Below are 24,238 nucleotides of genomic sequence, written 5' to 3'. Positions count from 1 at the left end.
CTTTAATAGACTATAGGATAGTATTGAAATTATGACTTCCTATACACTTAACCTGTTCTCTCATTTTTGGGGCTGGCTCCTTCTGTATTTTTAGGATATCTTATGTAACTGTCAGTTGCTTAAAAAGATGGAGATTGGGTTCTTCTGTTTCATGTCCAATATTGTGGCTTTAAAAAAAAAATATGTTCTACATTAGTGTATCTGCCTAGATGTTTGACTACATGGAAAATACTAGATCCCTAGGTTAGTGATTTTTTTTTTAATCTTTCATGTTTCCTCCCAGTTTTGCTCACAGTATGATGGCTTGTTATGAGTGTGTTTGTCTGTTAACTAGAGGAGAACAAGGACTCTTATGCCTTCTCTTAATGGTGTTTTATATAAATCTTACTGGTACTTATTGATGTGTACATTGAAATGTCCATTGCTGACCAATTTGTTAAACTCATTCTGGATGGCATTCTGCAGCTTTGCTATTAAAAGCATGAAGACAGTTAAACCTAGTTAGTTTCAGTTTTCTTTTGAAGTCATTATGATGTGAAATAATATTCTTTTAGTGGATGTTTACCAGGAAATTTAGATATTGAAGATCTTGGGAGGAGTGGGTGTTGTTAGTTGTGTTCTTATCATTTCCTTATATGAGAAACTCACTCTGATCCCATACCAATCTATTTTCCCAAAAGCAGTATGACAACCAGAGTGTTACATATGGGTATTTAATTTTTAAAATAAGCTGTTAGAAGTTGTGTTGGTTTCTTGATTGGTATTGGGTTTTTGTTTTTTTTTAATGAGGGTTACCAGTTTTATTTATGGAGGATATGGCTAAAGATGCAAAATGGCTGCTATGTTTTGTTCATAACAGCCGATTTTAAGTAAGTCTGACATCAGTTAAGTGTGTGAAAGGAAACAATGGCTTGTTGTGCAGGCCTTTTACCCTTCTAAATAGGGACACTGTTGGATATAGGAATAATTCAAGTCTTACCAAAAAATTGCCTTTTTAATGACTTTCTTGTGTGTCAGAGCTTGTGGCTCTTTTTACTGTTCGGTTTCTTCCCCTTCCCTTCCCACTTCCCCCTTCCCCCTTCCCCCTTCCCCCTTCCCCTTTCCCCCTTCCCCCTTCTCCCTTCCCCCTTCCCCCTTCCCCCTTTCTCCTTCCCCCTTCTCCCTTCTCCCTTCCACTTTCCTTTCCACTTTCCTGATGTGTTTGTTGTGGGTGTTGGCGATGCTCTTCTATCAGCTGATTTGCCCAGCTGGATTTCTGTGATGAAAGCCTTTTGCCTTGTCAGCAGTGTGTTATGCTTATTTATCCTTGCCTCATAGAAAAGACCATGAGGGAATTTACTTTGAGAATTGGGATTTAGTACCATAGGTGACAGTTCTGTAGTCCCCAGGGCACACCTGAATCAGTCAAAACAAAAATTTGAGGAGTTCCATCTGCTGACAGTGTTGATAAGACAACCTATAGAATAAGGCCTTTTTAGTGGGTTTTTGCTTAGGACATCTAATTTCTTGTCTTGAACAATACCAGAACATATTCTTAAATCTTGAATGACTATAAAGTTCTTCAAAACCTTCATGATGAATATCCATGATCATATACAGTACTGTGTGGATAGCAAACACAGGGGTGTATTGACTTTCTAACATTTACTAGGGAAGTCTCTTTTAAAAAATGATTTATCTAGTCTTTCTTTAACATTTCTCTGTATGTAAATATAGCCATAAATTCTAGCTGAGTTGGAATTAATTGGGATAGATTTTAAAGAGGAAACAAAGCACCTGTCTTGGATTCAGCACACCTGCATTAGAGTCTCCTGTTAGTTTGCTGGGGCTGCCTGTAACAAGTATACCACAAACTTGTTGGCTTAAAACAGAAATGTATTCTACAGTTCAGGAGGCTAGAAATCTGAAAACAGTGTGTCTCTAGGGCCATGCTCCTTCCAAATCCTCTAGAGGAAGATACTTCCTTTCTTCTTCCCCGGAGGGAAAGACCCATTTTTTGGTCTTCAGCTCAGGCACTTCAGTCTCTGCCTCTATCACATGGTGTTCTCCTGTGTCTGTCTTCATGTGGCATTTCTCTCTTATAAAGACAGCAGGCATTGTATGAGAGCCCTTTTAATGGTAATTTTACCTTGTGTACTTTATAAGGTTGCTATAAGGATCAAATAACAAATATTTGAAACTGACCTAGGAATGTTTTTCTTTATTGATTATTTTAAGGAACTTTTTACTTGTTTTTAGTAGAAAATTATATAAGGTTTCCTTAATTTCGGTGCTCATCTCTATTCCCAAATTCTCATTTAACTTATTCTAATCTAATATAGTTTATATTTCTTTCCATGCATTACAAATATTCTTGATTGTAAATAATTCATACTGCATTATTTTGAAACCTTAATTATGACTCTGTTATCTGACAACATCAGGTAAATACATAGATGCAGGCCATGGTGGTGACAGGGCAGCCCTGATGATCATGGTCTGTTTTAGGGCATGAATCATCTATTTACACAGTAGACTGTGGACATTATTTACAGGAACCAAGCCATGTCATTCTTCAGGACAGTATCAGCACCATTTTAATTGGCTCAACCTTTGTGGAAAGTCGTGTTAGCCAGAAGTATAAAACTTTAGTTTATAATAATTAAAATATTTATTTGGAGTAAATAATCTGTTTTAGGGGGAGGGTAAGCCTTTCTTGAAATGTCTAAGTCTACAATTCTCTCCTTAGACATTTTTAATAGAAATCCAATATATAACTCAGGTAAAAACAGGTAGTCTCAAACTCATATGGAACACAGTTTGGAAAATTTTTTTTTTAACCAAACTGAAGTGCCATATTTCCAGTAAATGGCAAATAAGAGATGTATTATTGATATATTTAATTACTACTTTGTCTTAGCTTTTCATTTCCTTTGCTTTTAGGAACTAAGTTGATATGTCGTTGGAATCAGCAGTGAACACTTTATTTCAGATAAGTTGAGTCCGTGTTCATAATTCCCACCCATTAAGTGGGACTTGAAGAGGACTTCTCTTATCCTTGGAAGCACTTCTGATATACAGATGTTTATTTTTAGCTAGGCCAATTAATAATATTTTCTCTGATCAGTTTAAGAAATCTTATAATCTATTTCCCTCATTCCATTTGGTTTTAACTCTTTTGTCAATTTAGGTTGCCATAATTCTAGTGAGATGACTTTAGATGCCATTTTGGAATAATTCATAGCTTCTTAGTTAACAGTTTTAAGTTATCATAGACTGTAGCAGTTGTCTGATGTCCCTAAGATGAATAATGCTTTGAGAGTGATGGGAGTAATGTTGGCATAACTTTGTGATGTTACTGATAGAGAGAAGCCCAACATGGGGTTACGTTAAACACAAACCCAACAAGCAGCTGTCGGAGACACTAGACTAAACCTACAGGGCAGGCTACCTTATATAATAGTAGGGAAATCTCTCTTTTAGCTGTACTTCACAGAGACAGCTGAGGAGTAGCATTATCTACACTGTGTATTTATGTCCTTGTGCAACTGGATCTAATTGTGCGATTATCATCCTGGCCATGTTCTAAACATCATCAAGAACAACTTCCTGTTTTGATGTTCTGTGACTCTGTGTTGAGTTTATAACTGATGTTTCTGTCTCTTAAGTGTTTTGATTGCACAGCATTATTAGGAAAATATTTTTTAATCATGTATCCTTGTACATACAGCTAATATATATTTATAAGTTACATGTTCCTACTATTAGGTATATTTAAAAACAAAAATAGAAATGTTAAACAGGTAAAAAATAAGGGGAGTAGTTCTAATATTTTCTTCTAATGTCCTACGTTAGAGATCATTTTTATTTTTATACAGAGCTTGTTTTATCACCAAAAAGCATTTTAACATGTTATAGAATGCTTAGTATAATTATATTATATATATGTAATTAGAATGTATATTATACATTCTAAATGCTTAGAATGTGTAAGTCATTGCTAGTTTCTGAACCAAGAGACAGGTAAAATATGTGTCCTACATCTGAGGAGCCCAAGGATGAGTGTAATATGGACACACAAGTGACCAGTTGCTGACAGAATAAGAAGCATTATAAGAGAAACACAGAATGTTGAGAACACAGTGGAGAGCAAGGGCACCACAGATCTGATGACATTTGAGCTGGGCCTCTTATATAAGAGTAGATAAACATTTGACTGTGGGAGATAGGGAAGTTTGAACTAGTATTTGAGCTACTAATATATGCCAGGCAATGTACAGGATGCTTTATGTATATTTTTATTTAATCCTCAAGACAGTCTTAAAAGGAGATACAAATTTTTAGTCTAGATAAGCCCTGTTTATAGACGAGCCATGATTAGATTCAGTGCCATCCTTCTACAAAACTCTACTCTGTCAACCCAGACAAAGGAAGTTTATCCATTTTTCTCATAAGATGTTGACCTTGCTTCTCTAACAAAGACAAAGTGAGTCTCTACAGCATTGATATTTGCTATGCAGGCAAAATTCAAATGGAAAGAAAAGATGTGGCCAAGTTGCTTCTTCTCCAAGAATTTTAAGCACAGCCAGTGATAGGTCAGGAGTTTATCCTTAAAATATCCAATTCTTTATTCTTCTTTAAGCTTTTAGTTGCACTAATCTCACTTTGAGACTGCTGTGTATTTATGTATTTGTTATGTATGTATTTATTTTCTTGTTCTGACCTGAAATTTTCTTTCTTTAGTGCTGAACAGGAGTCTAATGAAGGAATAACCATTTTTATTTTATAACATTTGGTGTAGCAGTAGAATTACTTGTTTAAAATTTCTTTTAAATATATTTGCCTCTTATTAAAGTTAACTTATGATTTCTGTACTCTTTCTTATATTAAACATATGCTACAACCAAAAAAAAATCTTTCTCTTGACATTTTTCAGCATTTTTTTTCCTAAGATTAGAGTGGAGAGAAAGAATGGAGGAATTTCAGCTAAGAGTTACCATCATCAGTTACTTATAAATCTTAGTATTTCTATTTATATGTTGATCTTTTCCTACTGTTTCTCAATATTTTATTTTCCTATAAAGTGAGAAAGTAATACTAAGTATGTCTGTATTAGAGTAAAACTGACTACTTTCTTTAAAAAGCATATTCACTTGTGCTGTAGGTCAGTTTAATTTGAACAATAACTGTGCTAATTTTTTTTAATTCTGTGGGCATTTGTATAGAGAATATTTTAAATAAATGGGTAAAAGGGCATTTTTTGTTTTGTTTTTAAAGATTTTATTATTTATTTGTTTATGGGGTGGGGAAGAGCTCGAGTGAGAGGAGAGACTGAGAGGATAGAAAAGGAAGAGAATCTTCAGCAAACTCTGCACTGAGCACAGGGCTCAATCCCATTACTCTGAGATAATGACCTGAGCCAAAATCGAGTTCAAGGCTCAACTGATGGACCTATGCAGTACTCCTGGGGTTTTTTTGGTTTTGTTTTAAATAGGCTCCATGCCCAGTGTGGGAGCCCAATGCGGAGCTTGAACTCACCACCTTGAGATCAAGACCTGAGCAGATATCAAGAATTGGATGCTTGACTGACTGAGCCACCCAGGCCCACCAATCCAACCCCCTCCTTGCCCCCTGCCATGTTTTGCGTCTTTTTGTGATGGCATGTTTATAGTAGAATTTTTTTTAAGGGGGTCACACAGACCTAGTACTAGCAGCCCTACATAGTCTCTAATTTACTCACAGAATGATAAGTAGAAGGTCAGCTCTTCTACTTGCAAGTGACTTTTGTAGACTCTTCCAGTCTTGCTGCTTCTCACCCACCAGGATCCTGTTGCTCCTTCATGATCTTTTGTGCTTCCTACTTTCCTTGAGCAGTAATTGGGCTATTGCAGCGTGTTTCCTTTTCTTTGTCTTTATTCTCAGAGCTGACTCCTTCCTCACCAGTGCATGGTATGCCTATGCTTTGGTACAGGTGCCAGGGAAGAAGTGGGTATAGGTGGTCCAGGACTGCTTCATGGCCCTGCCTTTAGCACTCTGCAGTCAGCTAAGCCAGTCTGGGCCATGGTTTCATGTGCTTGATATGAGTATTGATGAGTATTATTATAGGGATATTAGGTCTTGTTTTCACGTTTTAATTTGGCTACATATTTATAAATGTAAAACGTATGTGGATTTTACCAATTTTAAGAGAGCGGAAGTATTTGAAACTGGCACTTTTTTTCTTCCCAAGGAAATTGATCCTCTTTAACATTATTTGTAAGTCTGTAGGACTTCTCTCTAGCAGTATGCTCTCACACTTTGAGAATAGAAGTGTTTCCTTTGACATACTCTTCGTGCATTTTCCTCTGGGACTGTTGGGTCTTCAGACTGCTGTCCTTATGAAAACATGGGACTTTAAGATATTTTAGTATGGGCCTTTCATAGGAGATTTGAGATTTTGGATGCAGTCTATCCACAATAAGGGATTTTCAGTGTTTGTGTTTGAACTTCAAGTGAAAGAGAAAAAATACTGTTTTGGAGAGAAACACAGTTAATCCTAGACTTCCTCCAACTTACTGACTGTTGATCACTTTACTTAAAAATCATTCTGTTTCTGAATGCTCATCCATGGTTGGTTCTGAAGTGAGGAGGAGACAGCTTTCCAGTTAAGTTTCACCTTAATCTGTCTCTGCCTGGCTGTTATTTGAATCCCCAAACCCAGACTGCTGCTCCATCCTCCCATCTGGAGCTGCCTGTGTAAGTGCATCATCCTTTGCATTGTTTCTTTCTGTTGTCTTTGGACTTTTATTTCTGAGAACAAGGTATGGAATAGGAAAATGTCTCAACCACTAAAATAACTGAAGATGACTTCTAAACCTTTCAGTTGATTTTGTCATCCACAACAAATTACATTTGTGATGTAATTTTTGTTGAAAGTCACTGGCTGGCTATTCATTCTCTGCAGTGCTTTTCTTTAAAAAAAAAAAAAAAAAAAGGTAGAAATGAAATCACTTTGAACCACCAAAGATAGATTATGAGGCTTGAAATCCATTACAGGATTTGAATGTTGGAAAAAGAATTGAAACTATTCCCATTTTGTCAACTTTGATTTAATACTCAATTGAATTTCCCTAAAAGGACAGCTCATTTCATAATAGCCCTGTGCTTGCATGCCTCTGCAATCTTATGCAGGGGAGAGAAAAAAAATTAAGTTTGTTCCAAATGAAAAGGATTTGTGTTTGGTTTGAAATATTCAAAGTAGGTTGGTGAAGGAGATACACATATGAAAATGAACATCAGTGAACATCATTCTTCAGGAACTGTCATTCTTTGAGGAAATTCTTAAAGATACATTACTGAGTTTAATAAACTATTTGCCTCACTGTATATTCAGATTAAATGATAGCATGTAATTCCAAGAATCAAGCAAATGTAATCCGGTAGAAAAGAGAATCAATGATCTTGAGTATTCCCTATATTCAGGTGACCTCTAAAGTCACTTTCACCTCCCAGAGTATATGCATCAGCCACAGTGTGTCCAGAGAAACAGGCAGGAGACAATTCCATGTGGAAAAAGTGTGAGCAGAAGACAAGACCTCTTAGAGGAAGGAAGGAAAGAATATTACAGGTGGATGTGTTGGGTCTGGACGGAGGTCAGAGTCTATACAGCTCTTTGGACACAGGAACCCATCTTTCCTCAATTATAAAGAAAAAAAAAATCACAATTATGCACTTTCTTTCCCTCTTCCCCTCCATCCACAATAGAAGTCTTCAGTGTGGGTCAGCTTGTATCAGCCTTTTTGAGTAAAAGATTTTATTCCTTTGGAATTTCAGAAACAATTTGTTTTCTGAAAAACACATGCCATTGGATATACTTTAACTTGACATGTGATTGAAACTTTTGTTTTAATAATTCCATTTTCTACAAAAGCTGCCTTTATATTTATTAAAGATGACAAAACAAAAACCACTTCTTCTTTCATTACATTTTCTGCTTTCATGTTCTGTCATTCAGAGATCTTTTTTTCTTTCCCTCTCTCTGTCTTCTTTTCCCCCAGCTGTCGGCAGCATCCAGCCCCTCCAGTCACAGTCCTCACAGAGCTTCAGGAAAGGACCCTTTTGCAGAGCTCTCTTTGGAGGATTTCTTATAAATCACTTTAGGTATTGCTGCTTGTTGGGGGAGATGGGGACTTAAATACTTTAAAATTTTATCAAATATTAAACACAGTTCACTCTTCTCCTTTGTTTCTTTAAAGGACTCTAGGTTCTCACTCTTCCTCCTTCTCCTCTATTCTTTAGGTGAAGAATAAAAATAGATCAAAATAGGCCATAAGGACAAACAACTTTTGGAAAATATCTTTTAACATAATTAGGTGTGAAATCAACCATCTCTCATGTTTACATATAAGCATCCACTGCTCACAGCAGATGGGTGGGATCAGATACTACCCTTAACTGGATGTTTTTGTCAGTCTTACAAGATGTACAAAGAACAACACCATTCTACATGTTGGATTAGAGCTTGACTAGGCGCATCTCTAGTTTGAACATAATGCCCCTGAACATTAGTTGTGAAGAATTCATTTTAACAGTTTCTTTAAAGTGTCGTATTCATATGTGCCTTTTCATTTAAAAATTGTAACATTTTCCCCTAACAGACTTTTTTTTTAAAGTTAAGGACTAGCGAATACTTTATTGCCCTTTTTGATAGAAGGATTCTCTGTTTGATCTGCACTGCCTCTCTTTGCTGGAAGGCAGTGAGATTTGTTCTTCTTGGTGCTCTAGCCCCCAGGGTAGATAGAACTTCTAAATCTTTGAGAGTTTGTACTCTTCGGATGTGACAAGTTTATTAGCACTTCTACTTAAGTAATGTCTTTGGATGAACAGTTTCAGGGATATCCTGAGTGAAGTATCTGAGCAAACAGTGATGCCCTATTGAAAACTATTCCTTTGTAGATCTTTCAGATTTTTATTTATATTAGTAAAGAAATGATTTAGTAAGTATAATATTACTCTTCCCTTAATTATCTCTAATTTTATGATATCATTGGAAATAAGTCAAAGTGTGCTTTTCTTGTTTTTTTTTTTTTTTCGTTTTTCTTTTTTTTAATTGTGCTTTTCTAAATGAAATTTTCACACGGAATATTTGTGTTCATGAAGAGATGCTCTGAACTTCTCATTGAAAAATTGTTCATTTTCTTTCATCCCCTGTCTCTTGGTTTTTAGTAATTAGAAAGATATATTTGGAAGTCCCTCTAACTAGGCTTCAAATATTGAGGTCTGGCACATGGTGAGCTGATAATACTGACTTAATTTTGTAATCAGGGTTGTGATAAACATGTAAACATTTCTGGGCCAGTTGAATGGGAAAAGCCACAAAGCATTTTTATTTGTGAGAAGAATACAAGGCAGTGAATGAACTTACGTTCCTTTTTTTTTTTTTCCAGATACAGTTTATGTAACTAGATGGAAGAGAATGGAATTATTCCAAAAAGACGAGTGCTCAAGCAGCAAATACTTACTTCCAGCAAAATCCAAACTGCTGTCTCTTAAACTCTCTTCTTCCATTAGAATGCTACAGTAACCCAGTGAAGGCCCATGAAGGAAATTGGGACTAGTCTATAGGAGAACGTTATCAATACAGTTTATAAAGCCAAGAATTGCCATGATTTCAGACTAAGATCTGTCTTTTTGGTGACTAACCCTTCAGTTCTTTCAACTCTTATTAATACCCATAATCAGTAACCTACCAAGAAAAGCCCTTATTTGGAAAGTGTGAAATTTGTATTTGGAAAAGCTGCCTGGAGAGAAGAGCTGTGTCCTTTACTGTAATGCAACAGGACTCTTTTGAGGGGATCAAAATCATAATTCTTAATTATGCAGTATTTTTCTTTTCTCCAGTCCTCACAGATACAGAAACAATAACTAAAATTAACTTTTCTTTTTAAAAAATTATATATTCAGTTTGCAGTAGACATTCCTTAAGTATTTGTATTTATTTATGATTATCAATTTACGTAACATTAATATTGTATCAGACCTCCTTATGAAAATGAGTATGGATGTATACAGTATGTTTGATTTTTATCCATTAAGAGCGAATCTGATTCAGAATGCTTTTCAGCTGACATACAGAGCACTAAATATTTTAAGGCAAGTCCATAGGTCTGAATCGCTTAAGAATTCTCAGTCTCTATGGGATTTAGGGAAGCATTATAAATGCATTAATCCTTATAGTCAATTCTGTGCCTAGGATTTTGCAAGGGAACAGTTCACTGACTAGGAAAAGCACTACATTTTAAATTCAGCATTAGTGCATTGGGAAGGAACTTTACTGCTTTGTGCTTGGCATGTCATTATTTTCCATTTGACATTAGGGCCTTTCCAAAATGAATGTGAGGAATTGCTTTCACTTCAAGACTTTCCTTCTTTTCAGTAAAACTCTAGGAGGTGTTATGGGGGGAGGGAAGGGAACCAAATCCTTGAAACTTTTTATTTGGCTCATGCCATGTTATGATCATGTACCTTTTAAATAAGGGGAAATAGTATCTTTAAAGTTAATGTCTAGCCAAGAGTTTAGTTAACGAAGAATTAAACTGCACTGTTGATCGGTGCTTTGTGTAAATACATCTTAACGTTTTGGTTGAGAGGGGCCTTAAGAAGGACAGTTCATTGTAGGAAAGCAATTCTGTACATGAGTTTAAGCATACTTGTTGCATTGTCTCTGCAGATTCTATTTTTGTTTACAATATTAAAATGTATGTTAGCAAAAATGGGTGGATTTTCAAATAAAATGCAGCTTCCACAAAACTTTTGTTATGGTATTCTGGTCTGAGGTGCATTTTGTTTTCTTACTCCTTTTTCTTTATCATCAGTATCATTATTTTTTGCTAATAAAGATATACCCAGGTGATTATATTTGCTGATTTAATAAAATGTAAATTTTATTTGTTTTAATTTCCTAAAAGATTTATCTTTGTACCTTTTGTTACCTTCTAGACTCTCATTGATAAACTAAACTACTTAATTAAAATTGTTTATTTTTGTCTTTTGATCAGATACCTTCAGTCAGGTAAGTTTAAGGGAGAAAATGCTTTGTATTTGGCACATTGATGCCAGAGACATCTCTTACTGTATCATGTTTCATAGTAGTAAGTAAGATTCAGGATACATGATGGAGGGATTAAAGATGGCATCGATAAGAGTCTGCATTATTGGAAGAAATCATCTTTATCCGATATACTATGTTAATTTTATTAGTTTCTAAGTTGCACTCTTTCTAAACCCTTTTCATATAAACTGGGAAATTGTACTTTTGTAGTTAACTTCCTAATGTTATCACAGATTTTGATTGGTCTCATGTTTGAACAGATCTTCAATGGCAGGTCTATGGTTTATTCCTTTTATAATTACATTATTATTATTATTTTGTATGTTTATGAAGGTACTTTAGAAGTATTGTCATCCTGTTGTTGGAACAACTTTGAGAATTATTGGGTAGGTGATACCTACATTTTACCCATTTTGTAGATTGGAATCAAGAACTGGAAAAGAACTTGCTCAAGTCGATAAGCTAACAGGGGAGTCAGGTGTTTGGTTTCTGGTCTTTTTTATGACCTGCTGTTGTTTATTCCAATGTATGAACTGAAAAGGGAATTCTGTCCCTCTGCATTGTAGACTGGTGACCACTTTTCTGCATGGTCTTCTTCCATGAAGTACATTTCCTGCTTCCCTTTCTGATGCCCAGACAATCATGGGCAAGGAAAAAATACAAAACACATGATCATATTAACTTTAATCACAGTATAACCAGTGAGGTAAATTAGCTAGCTGTTGAATGCTTAATATATTAGGTTATACACCTATACATACACACACCATCTTAATACTTAACTACCAAGTTGGCAGCGGTTGCAGAGAGACATAAGATGAGTAGCTGCAGAAGGCAGCTATACTCGTCCCAAATCGTTTTCAAACTTAGTTTTTTGCTTTTGACTTAATATCTTACTATCATCATTGAACATTTTCTTAAAAATACCCTTTTCTTAACCAGTGGCTTGAGAGTCCATATTTAGGAGGAGGCCTTACGTTAGACTAGGAGTTTTTTCTCCACAAACAAAACACCCCTGGAAAAGAGGTTTTTATGGGATAAGTTTCTCCTTGAACTAAAATAATTTCAAGGCTCTTTTCTTGTTCATCATCATCAACAAACATGTTTCCAAATTCTGAGAGTTGAGAGTCCTGATGGGAATGCTTATTTAATACTCAATGGAGAGAAAAACATCTCTACATTCAGGATAAGTGTGGCTCCTGTGTGTTGGGCAGAGGCTGGGTCACAGACTTTCTGGAGAGGCCACAGCACTCAGCCAGATGAACATGCTCCTACCTTACAGAAAAGATGGCTTCAGGGCTTCTGTCGGTGACCACTGCAAATAGCTGAGCTTTGTTCAGCCATATTTGCTACTTTCCAGGGGTCTGACTGGCCAGGAATTCTGCTGTCTGAATAGGCTCGGAATGGAAAGCCTGCAGTATCATCTTCCATTTTTGTGTGTCACCAATCAAATGTTTTCTAAGTCTCTAACTAGTATTTCTGTCTAATTTTGATGTAAACACTTAGTAAATGTCCCATTTGTTACTGATGTCAGTGTGCATGTATAGATTTTATTCTGGATGAAATGAGCCACGTTGTTAAAAGTTGTGTCAAGTTTTCTCTGTGGTATTGGGGGATGGGGCAGGTATGACTGTCTTCAGGCAGAATAGTAGTAGAGTACACTCAGAGGAGGCAGACAGCGAGGAGAGGAAAGGGAGAGGAAAGTTTTATAGAAGTTCCGTTTTCTAATCAGTTCTTATTTAAAATAGCTCTTCCTTTAGCTGCTCCCAAAAATAATACTAAGGTTGGGTTTTTTTTTTTTTTTTAAAGATTTTATTTATTTATTCATAGAGACACAGCTAGAGAGAGAGAGAGGCAGAGACACAGGCAGAGGGAGAAGCAGGCACCATGCAGGGAGCCTGATGTGGGACTCGATCCCGGGTCTCGATCCCGGGTCTCCAGGATCACATCCCGGGCTAAACCGCTGCGCCACCGGGGCTGCCCTAAGGTTGGTTTTGAAATAAAAATTGCTGTGTGAGAATAACCCAGGGAGCTAACCCTAACCCTGTCTGAGTATTCTAGTCAGGTCCCTTCCTGTCTTCCTTGGGCCTGGGCACTTGGCAGCTGCACTGTACTCCCAGTATCATCCCCTTGACCCTTGACTGGGACCGTAGGGCAGAAAATATCAACAGAGAAGTAGACAGTCCCCACTCCCCACCATACACTTGGACTCCAGGCTGTCTGAACTAATGTGCAGAACTTAACAGTTGATTTCTTTAGCCTTTCAGGAGCACTTTACATGGAAGCATCAGGCATACCACACTGGGACTGCCAGCTAGCTTAGTGGCTATCTTAAAAGGCACAAAATGAAATCTTAACTTCTGGTCATTTTTGTCCTGAAGAAGGGTGGAAACTGAAAAGCTTTTTGCTTCCAAGTAATGACATTGAAGGAGGCTCAAAAGACCTGGAGGAGGCAGGTTGAGGCAGGCAGAGGCAGTACAATGCAAAGGGAAAGACATCAGAGAGAACAGGATGGCTGTGCCCATTGTATAGTGTTCAGAATACCTATTGCTGGGAGCTAATCTTTTATAACTACTATGCTGACATGCAGAACTTAGTAATTTATGAGGGACAGAATTCATTTCATATGTGGGTCCAAAGTAGAAATGAAAGAATGACAGTACACTTCTTACAGAGGTTAACTGGCGTCATGCTGGCCTAAAAGCAAGAATATGGTAGGATAATATGAAATGATAGAAAATATATGAAAGTTTCTGTCCCCTGTTCCTGGCTCAGAGCTCCTGAGACCCTTCTAATTTCTTAAGAGCACTAGGAGCATCTTTGTTCTTTGACCCCGATTCCTGATAAAATTACTAAATCTCTTGGAATTTCCTGGGTGACAGAGTTATCTTTTGTTTTAATGCGGCAGCTCTCTGTGATCTCCCGGATGGCTCCTGGATGAGAGCTGGTCGCCAGGAAGACCAATGTGTCATTAGAAGCTTAGCAGTTTAGCCTGACCACATCCTTGAGGATAGAGAGAGGGACTGGAGATTTGAGTTAATGATTGAACATGCCTGTGGAGTGATGAAGCCTCCATAAAAATACAAATATTAAGGGATCTGGGGATTTTCCAGGTTGGTGAATAAATCCATTTGGTCAGGAGGGTGGTGCACCCCACCTTCACAGGGACAGAAGCTCCTGCACTTGGTACTGACTTATGAATCTTCATCTGGCCGTTATCTGTATCCTTTATCATATCCTTTATTAAATAATACTGGCAAACATTTGATGTTTCCCTGAGTTCTGTGAGCCATTCAAATTATCAAACCCACAAGAACCCCCATTTATAGCTAGTGAATAAGAAGTATGGGTGACAACCTGGACTTGAAATTGGCATCTGGGGCATTGGGGAAATTTGGGCAATCTTGTAGGACTGAGCCCTTCACTTCTGGGGTCTGCACCAACTCTAGTTAGTATGAAAGTTGAATTCTAGGGCACACAAGTGTTTTTCTCATGCATTTAAAGAGCTTAAAATAACTGAGGTGTTTATGTGATAGAGATGGCATTTCAGGAGAGTAAAGATAAGATGGATTATTTAATAAGTGGTTTTTACTGGCACCATGTATCTGGGGAAGGGTGACAATTCCCTCCAACATATACCAATATAAATTCCAAATGGGTTGAAGAGTGTCAATGTAAGGAATTAGAAAGGTGAAGAATATATGTGACTATCAGGAAAATAACAGGAGGGAAAGGATATGGTAAAAGCAGTTAATCAAGGAAGAACTGATAATGAAAAAAATGAATAGTAACTAAAAAATTAAAATGGGAACAACAACTTTCCAAGTGTAAGGACATTTTGAGTGCTTTTGTATGTATTCATTTAATCAAATCTATGGAGAAAGCACTTTTGGGCCATATAACTTTTGTTTTATCTATTTTATAGATGAGACTGAAGTCTGGAGAGAGTACCTCACTTTGTGAGCTTTATCAACTAAGTGAGCTATAATCCTGAGCCTTTGTGGTCTGGCTATAGTTCTGCTCATAACCACTTAACTGCAGGCTGCTATAGGAGGATGCCATGTTGGTTACCTATCAAAAAGAATTGATGTATATAACAGCACAGACAGGAGCGCATGGGGTTTGATTGCTGATTTACAGCTGACGTGAATATAAGCTAGTACAGCTTTTTTGGATGGACGTTAGCTTAGGGTTGTCAGAAGTCTTGAGAGTTTTACTGCTGTTCCAGTAATTAACTTTTAGGAAATTTACCCGCAGAAATAACCTGGGGATGAGGTCTTTTCTAGGGAACTTGCCTTGAGTTGTTGCATAACACATAAGTTTAAAATCAGGAATTGCTTGTATTGAAGAAGAGGTCAGATTAGCAGGATGCCATACCTTGAGACTATCTTGAAACAAAACCTTGCTCTTGTGGGTCAGTTTACATCAGCAGATAATAGACGATTAGAGACTCAGTGCAGATCTCTATTGCAATCATTCCAGATTAAAGCCAGTCGACGCTAACCAGGCTCTGCCAATACCCAGGCCAACGAAAAGTAGAAAGATGTTTTCTCCCTCGGGAGGGTTGGCTGGTGATGAGGTGGAGAGAGGGCATTTCCACTGAAGACAGGAGAAATACTGGTCCAAGGTGCTTAGAAGAACAAAATTCTCTACCAGTCACCCAACAGAGAAGAGAGCTTTACATTTCTCAACATGAGTTCTGTTATAGAAGATTTGGGAGGTAAGTGGAACTCTAATTTCCTTGTCCTGTGTTAAGAGGAACTAGAGGACCCATGAGACATTTTTAGTTTCACATTTATCAAGGAGCTTCTCAGAGCTAGCTTCTTGATTGCAAGCCTTAATATACATGGTTCACAAAGTTTCCCCACTTGATAATCTTCTTCCCAAATGTAGTTTCCATGAAGGACGTGGGGAATCCATCACATGGGGGTTCCGTGTGTCTGGTTGGCTGCAGCCCCACCCCCTCAACCCTGCACTTTGCTGGGACCCTTCCGTGTAGGTCTGTGTCTCAGTGCTCACCATGTAGTTAGGGCCTAGAACAATTCTGACCTTTCTCACTCCTCCATTCTTGAAACTTCGACTCAAACTAACTTTCTCTCTTTACTGTCTCCTGATAAAATTCTCGAGTTACCTGCCCCCTTTCCTCTACATTTTTTATTTTTTTAATTTTTTTTTTTTTTTTACCTATTGAGCCTCTTTGAGTACTGTCACTCTGGGTAGGGAAAACTAGCACCTCTGTTCATTGAATCACAGAAGTACTTTTATACTTAGCTCTGTAATCCCACTTCTGGACATCTGAAGAAATTAAAGCATGGAAAATATGTGGAAGAATGCGTATCATAAGTGATGAGATTACCAAAGAAACAACTGTATAAATAACTGAAGTAAGGGAAAGTTCAATGATGACTCCTGGGGCATATCCTGGTAAGGATGTGGAGAAGGAGGGAACCCTTGTGTGCTGTCAGTGGGAATGTAAACTAGTTCAGTCACTATGGAAAACAATGGAGTTTTCTCAAGAAATTAAAAATAGAACTATCCAGGGATCCAGCAATCCCACTTATGAGTAGATACCTGCAAAGAACAAAACCATTACCCTGAAGCAATAACCTTATTCTTATGCTCACTACAGCATTATTCACTATAGCCAAGGAATGGAAACAACCTAAGTGTCTATCAGCAGATTAATTGATTTAAAAATTATATATACACAGTGGAATATTACTTATTCTTAAAGTTGAAAATAATTCCGTCATTTATGATGACATGGATGCTAAGTGAATTAAGCCAGACTAATACTGCATAGTCTCACCTACGTGTGGATTCTTTAAAACAAACAAAACCGAAAAAGGGGAAAAAGTCAAAATAATAGAAACAATGGGAAAACAATGAAACAGTAGAAAATTGGAAGGTGAGGGAAATAAGGACAGGTTGGTAAAAAGTGCAAAGTTTAAGTTATGAGAAGGATAAGGTCTGAGGATCTAATATGTAGCATGGAGACTGTAGTTGATTACACTGTCTCATATAATCAAAATTTGCTAAGGGAGTAGGACATAAATGTTGTCCTGCCACCTCCAAAAAGGTAAATATGTGAAGTGATGGATGTGTAAAACTTTGAGAGGAATCCCTTCACACACACACACACACACTATATATGTATATGGTGGTGTGTATATATATATGTGTGTGTGTGTGTGTGTATATATATATATATATATATATATATATATAAAATCACATCGTATACTTTAAATAGCTTTAGATTTTGTCAATTATATCTCAAAGATGAAAAAGAATGCACTAGTAATGTTAATTACTTAGAGTAGAAGTTAAGGAAGTCAAGTAACATTGAGCTAGGCTGCAAAATCAGCAGGAGGAAGGGAAATTCTGAGTGGTTAGGACTGGAGAGAGATGGGTAAGTGAAGAAAGAACACAGGGAGAGCCTAGCGTATGAACACACACACAGGACAGTTTGCATGGTATTTGTCTTTGGAGAGCATCGTTCCCTTCTGAGAGCCTTCCTACCTACAAGGAGTGATGCCCCTCCCTGCTGCTTGATGAGACAGTGCAGCATAGTGGTAACAGTGGACTCTGCAGCCATGCTAGGATTAAACGTGTTTGGACTACTTATATATACTGTGCCTGCGCCTCAATTTCTTCATCTGTAAAATGGCATAATGATGCCTACCTCATAGGACTGTTGTAACTAACGAATCAATAAATGGAAGTATTTAGAACATCCTGGCATGTGACAAAGTCTCAGTACACTTACTGGGATACAGAATAACTGGCCAAGAGCCTAGATTCTGGAGGTAAAAATCTGTGTTTAAATCCCGACCCTGTTCCTGGTTGGGGGACTTTGGGAAATTAACTAAATTTCCCTCTGCCTGTTCCTTATCTGTAAAGTGAGAATAATTGTAGACCCATCACATAGGATTATAGAAGGATCAACTAGGTTAACATACGTAAAGTGCATATAATAAGCACATTTAAGTGTTTGCTATTGTTAGTGTTACTAAAGAGGCTTTTAAAATGTCAGTCTTTGGGACTGTTCACCCTGCCCTGTTCGCATTGTACTTTGTCAGCCCAGTGCTCTGCTGGAGGTCGCACGAGCTGATTCCCAAGCAAAACCCTGAACCTCCAACTCCACACGTCCTCACACAAGCAGGAGTCCTTGATTCTAAGGCAGCTGCAGTAATTCTAGGGTCTGCTGTGACACATTTTTGAAAACAGCCAACCCCACACATTTAACCATACTTAGGTCAGCAGCTTTAGATGCACTCAGATAAAGCAGAATACTTTTTTTTTTTTTAACATTTTATTTATTCATGACAGAGGCAGAGACACAAGCATAGGGAGAAGTGGGCTCCCTGCGGAGACCCTGATCCACGACTCAATCTCATGACCCCGGGATCACACCCATGCAGAAGGCAAACATTCAAACACTGAGAGACCCAGGCACCCCCGCAGAATACTTTCTAAAGTCATTTGAGCACCCCCTCCTTTTTTTCTTTTTTTTTTTTTTTTAATTTTTATTTATTTATGATAGTCACACAGAGAGAGAGAGAGAGAGGCAGAGACACAGGCAGAGGGAGAAGCAGGCTCCATGCACCGGGAGCCCGATGTGGGATTCGATCCCGGGTCTCCAGGATCGCGCCCTGGGCCAAAGGCAGGCGCTAAACCGCAGCGCCACCCAGGGATCCCCTTTTTTTCTTTTAACAGAGAATAAATACCAAAGTTTTATTTAGTGTCTCAGAGACTGCGTTTTACTATTGGAAACACTGACTTCCTGTGAGATAAATATTCATGTTTGTCTCTGTATTAGCATTAGATTTGGCCTGTGTGTAACAAAATACACACTAACAATGATTCAAACAAGTTTATTTTCTCTGTCACATAAAAGCCTGAGCTGGCGTAGCAGCTTTGCTCACAAGACTTGTAGGTGTCTGTTTCCAAGTATAGGTGTCTTTCTGTTCCATAGTCCATCCGGTGCTCCTTCCAGCTCATAATCCACTGCAACAGGATGGAGGAAGTGGGGAGAAAGGGAGAGGAAGACATGACACAGAAATTGTGCACAGCTTCTCATGTTAAATTGGCCAGAACTTGGTCATGTGGGTTGCAAGGGAAGGTGGGAAGTAGTCTTTAATTAAGTTGATCATGTACTCAGCTAAAACAACTAAATCAATGCATTATAGTGAAAGAGGGAAAAGAGATTTGAACGAACTCTGGCAGGCACTGTCACAGTCATACAATTTTTGTTAAAAGAATTGCTAATTTCTTGAGCCTTTTTCTGATCAATGACTAAAACCTTCCCATGTCACATATTGTAAGTTGAGATCTGAGATATACTAAAAAAAGAATTATAGTTTATACTCATAGAATTGAAATATTTCAAAGAAATTCAATACAAAATGTGCAAGTGCTTAAAAATGAAAAAGAAGCAAATCCAAATTGCTAAGTGCTCAGTATGTGTTAGAAGACATGTTGGAAATGTATACCTTCCTGCCAGATGTTAGGCCCAGCAGTATTCCATATTGACAGTTTTATGTAAATAACACAGAAGTCACTTTTTAAGTGGCTAGGAGAAAATAACTGATGCAAAAACGAACTCTAACAGTCAAAGGACATCAAAGATCTGAAGTGAACTGCACACTTGGCCAGAAGCTCAAATGAGGCCAGAGCACGCCTTCCTTCTGATTTGGTGTCTGAGGGCTTTAAGGTAAAAATGCCTCACTGACCTCAGTCATACAGAGAGGGAATCCAGCATAGTTCATTTTCATTCCTTTTAGGAGGGAAATGTTGCAAGGCCTAGCATATTTTTATAGCTGAGACTATACAAAAAGATGGCCCAAACCCAAGGAGGCAAGAGGTCAGTGAGTTGAGCATCCAGCTTGAGGAAGGAAATGCTGACAAAACCTTTTACCAAGTGTCTGTGAGGGTATCTGAATCTGCAGTCCCTTTCAAACTCATGGACTCTGCTGGAAACCTGAAAACATTACTACGTGAAAAATCTTTCCAAGCATCTTGAAGGTTTTTAGCACTTACTCAGATCATAAGAACAGAATGACCTAAAACATAACCAGCCGAAAGAGTCATAGTGAAAAAAAAAAAAAAAAAAAGCAGCCTTTCTGGGAACTGAAGCCTCATAAAGTCACAGGAATAGGAAATGGAAATACTTAATCTAGTTAAAGTCACTAATATTTAGAAAGCCTCTGCTGCTTGAGGGCACATTTCCTTGCATCTAATGCAAGAGCCAGTTTTATTCCAAGAAAAATACAGAGAACTGTTGTGTTGAGCTCTAGTAAAACAAGGAAGGATCAAGCAAGCCTCTAACAAACAGCTCTTTATTGCCACAAAAATCCCCTGTCCTCCCTGTTCCCTGAATCGCTCTAGTGTCTGGCTCTGGGACTCAGAAAGAAACAAAAATGTTACCACTGACCCACAGCGCCCAGCCTGCCTCCCCCACGCTCATAAGAATATTGGAAGTGGGTTTACTACCGGTCCCTACGGCCGGATGGAGATCAGCAGGTCCTGGGAATGGCGTCTTGGAGCCCCCAGGCCGGGCGGCAGCTCAGTGCCTCTCCCCAGCCAGCTCAGGACAGAATGAAGCCCTTCATACAGCCATCTGGGCAGCGCCTCACAGCATGTGACCAGTGGGACAGGCGCTCTCTAGACCTTCACGTAAAGGTACTGCAAAGACAACCAGACACCCAGGGCCTTACTGCCAGAGACTATTGTCAAATGCCAGTCGTTATTTCAACTGCCATGTATTTAATGTCTAGTATGTGCAGGTTACATGTCCTTATTTTAATCTTTAAAATAATTCTGCAGTATGAGAATTAGGTCCATGTGATATCGAAGCGGTAACCAGGCTGCAGAGAGGTTTAGTGACTGGCCAAGATTCGAGGTAGCCAGCCTGATTCCACAAAATGTGTTTTCCCATACTTTACCTTATCTCTTTACATCTCCTTAATTTTTCCAAATTTATCTAATTCCTGGCCCAAAATAAGCAATTTCCCAGCCTGAGGCTAAAGCTGCTGACACTCTGTCTCTGCCCTTCCGCCTCCCCAAATCTTAAAGGGCAACATAAAAAACACATGTTTGGCTATTTTGAAAAGTGAAACCACTACATAAAATCCTCCTAAACTCATCTTAAATTTCTTTTCTAAATTTATTACTAAAGTTGCTAAAAATAGAATATTTCAGGTTAAATACAATCACCTACCATGCCTAGAGTATCTTGTCCTGCCTTCTCCCCCCTTTCTTGCTTCCTCCTTTGGTGCTGGTATGAAGAGGGAAAGCAGTTTTCACACCAGCCCAGGGAGGCCTCCCTGACCCATTGGGTTCCCTTACTGGGCCATTAGCGTCTTGAAGAAAGAGGCAGTTTGATTGTGCCTCCCTACTGCCTTACGCACAGTGCCTGTCTAGAAGGACTTGTTTGATCAACAGTTTCTTGAGTGAGTGGCACTGATAGGAAGGTCACAGGGTACAGCAGTTTATTGAGATTTGCTTTGTAATGTCATCTCACAAAGCTACCACGCTACACTGTTTAGAATTTGGTATATATATGCAGATTTCTTAAGAGATAGTGCCATTCTGCAAATTCTAAACACAAGAAATGATATTAACAGAAGGAAAGAACATTCTTCCCTTTCCTTTTCCAAAGAATGACTTTTCTACTCTGACATCTTCTTGGCAGCAAACAAGACTTTTAGCCATTTGATATTTTCTTCCGATTCAAATTCACATTGTGAAGTAAAAACTGCCACAACTAACAAATTAATGCTGGAATCCTACCATGTTATGCCTGGCTTATTTTCATAATCTCATGGCCTGAACTTTTCAAGACTGAGAGAAAAGCAATGTCAATTTCTGCTGACCTGCTGAAACCAGTGGGCTGTCACGTGGCCTCTCTTTGGTAGTTTACTGGAAGCTCTTTGATTTGTCCCAGTGGAAAGGCAGTAAGTTGTTTGTTTTGTTTTGTTTTGTTTTGTTTTGTTTTCCTATCTGCAAAAGTAAAGATAAATTTTACCTATAAAATGTTTACCTCTTTCTTAGAAAAGAAAATTGGCAGATTCACTCCATGTTGTTACTAACTTTTCCTAGGACATTTCTGTTTTGTTGACCTCTGAAAGATACCCCAACAGTATTGTGCCTTCCCATTGGGAAACACTCTTGTCATTCATGGTGCAAGACATAAACATGGCTTTTCCATGCTGTCACTTTATGGAATTGATTGGAAGATAGTATTTGGGGACGTTTTGGAGAGTAACTTATTTAAGTATAGATTATATCAGTCAAGTTTACAGATCTTAAGTGTCCTGCTTAATGTTTATAAAGTGAACCATCCATGTTAACTGCCACTCAGATCAAGATGATTAGAAAACTCCTTCATGTACCATCTTAGTCTTTCCTACTACAAAAGTAATCACTATACTAGTCTGACTTCTATTGTTAAGGTTAGTATGCCTGTCCTGTTTTGTGTAAGTGGAATCATATGTGCTATTTTGTATCAGCCTTCTTTCAATCTTATGTGTAGAAGATTGATCTATGTAGCTATATCTGACAGGTTGTTCTTTTTCATTGCTGTATAGTATTCCATTGAATGACTGTCTATAGACTATTTACACATTCTATTACTGACAGTCATTAGGGTTGTTTCAAATTTTTTACTACTATCAGTAAAGCTGTTAGGGACATTGTTATCATGTCTTCCGGTAAACGTAAGCACTCATTTTTATTCCATATTAAGCCAAGAGTGTAACTGCTGGATCATATTCAGCTTTACTAAATACTATCATATTCCAAGTGCTTATATGCCAAATTATGATCCCACCAACAATTATATGAGAGTTCAAGTTGTTCCATATCCTTGTCAATATTTGCAGTCCTTAACTTTTAATTTTAGCCATTCTGATGCATGTATACTTGTATCTCATGGTTTTAATTGGCCTTTCTCTGATGAGTAATAATACCAATCTTCTTTTTATGCTCATTAGTCGCTAGGATGTACTCTTTTGCATAGTGGTAATTCAAATCTTTTGCCCATTTTCCCCTAAAATGGTTGTCTTTTTTTCCTATTGATTTGTAAAAGTTATTTATATATTTTAGATATTTCTTTGTTAGATATATGTGTAGAAAATATATTCTCCCAGTATGTGGCCTACTTTTTGACTCTTATGGTGTCTTTTAATGAAAAGAGACTGTAGTTTTCATGAAATTCAATTTATCAGTTTATGATCAGTGATTTTTATGGCATTTCCACCCCCTCTCCAGGGAGATAGGTGACACAGGAAGTAGTAGACTTGGGGGGATTTGGCAGATCACAGCCAAATCCACACTTACCCACCTACCAGATGTAGATGTTCATTCAAGCATAGGCTTTGAGGATCTATTGGGTATGTAAAGGGGAACACAAAGACATTCTATTTCCTACTTGAAGCTTTATTGTTTTACTATATTTAGGTCTCTGATCCCCTTGGAATTGATTTTTGTGTATGGTATGATGTGTCAAGGTTCATTTTTTCCTGAGTGTAGATATATAGTTGACTCAGAATCATTTTTTTAAATGATAAAAACTCCCCCCTCCCAAGTTATAATATCATGTTTGTCAGAAATCACATGATTTTGTGGGTTGGTTTCTGGACTCTATTCTTTTCCACTGGACTTTTTCTCTATCCTTGGGCCAAAACCACACTGTCTTAATTACTGAACCGTTAAAAGTCTTGCAATTTGGTAATAAGCTCTCTAATTCTGTTGTTTTTCTTCAAGATTGTCTTGACTATCATAGGCTTTTGCCCAGGTTATAGATTTCCATAATAATATTAGACATTATTAATTTCTATGAACAAAAGCCTGATGTGATTTTTATTGAGATTGCACTGAATATACAGATATAGGAAAACCTCACGTCTTAAGTATTTTGACTCTTCCAATCCATGATCATGGTATATGTCTCCATTCCCCATTTATTTAGGTCTTCTTTAATTTCTCTTAACAATGTTCTGCAGTCCTCAACATGGAAGTCTTGCTCATATTTCATTAGCTAAATTTCTTGATTTTCAAGTTTTGTTGCTTTGTTTTTTTAAAGATTTTATTTATTCATGAGAGACAGAGAGAGAGAGAGAGAGAGAGAGAGAGGCAGAGACACAGGCAGAGGGAGAAGCAGGCTCT

The 24,238-nt window shown here is 37.7% G+C and overlaps 1 protein-coding gene and 1 long non-coding RNA gene across 24 annotated transcripts in view; one reads left to right on the top strand and one right to left on the bottom strand.

Annotated features, from left to right (window-relative positions):
• Nucleotides 1–10,767, top strand: part of PICALM (phosphatidylinositol binding clathrin assembly protein) — a 102,429-nt gene extending 91,662 nt beyond the window's left edge. For 16 of the 23 annotated variants that reach the window (XM_072794909.1, XM_072794908.1, XM_072794919.1 and 13 more), the window contains 2 exons: nucleotides 8,016–8,118; nucleotides 9,405–10,767. In XM_072794909.1, coding sequence (XP_072651010.1) covers nucleotides 8,016–8,108 — 93 coding nt within the window. In that variant the 3' untranslated portion in view covers nucleotides 8,109–8,118; nucleotides 9,405–10,767. The remainder of the gene's footprint in view (nucleotides 1–8,015; nucleotides 8,119–9,404) is intronic. The other 7 variants (XM_072794926.1, XM_072794915.1, XM_072794912.1 and 4 more) reach the window with 1 other exon arrangement.
• Nucleotides 10,768–18,870: 8,103 nt separating this feature from the next.
• LOC140615107 (uncharacterized) lies at nucleotides 18,871–22,260 on the bottom strand. Its single transcript, XR_012015784.1, has 3 exons — nucleotides 21,946–22,260; nucleotides 20,564–20,755; nucleotides 18,871–19,078 (listed from the first exon to the last, which is right to left on the bottom strand). It is a non-coding gene; the product is annotated as an uncharacterized lncRNA (long non-coding RNA).
• Between the last annotated feature and the right edge of the window lie 1,978 nt (nucleotides 22,261–24,238).

The sequence above is a fragment of the Canis lupus genome, chromosome 23 (assembly GCF_048164855.1).
Source record: "Canis lupus baileyi chromosome 23, mCanLup2.hap1, whole genome shotgun sequence".
Classification (NCBI taxonomy): Eukaryota; Metazoa; Chordata; class Mammalia; order Carnivora; family Canidae; genus Canis; species Canis lupus.
The sequence above is the reverse complement of the archived record's forward strand: the minus strand, read 5'-3'. Positions and strand labels throughout refer to the sequence as shown.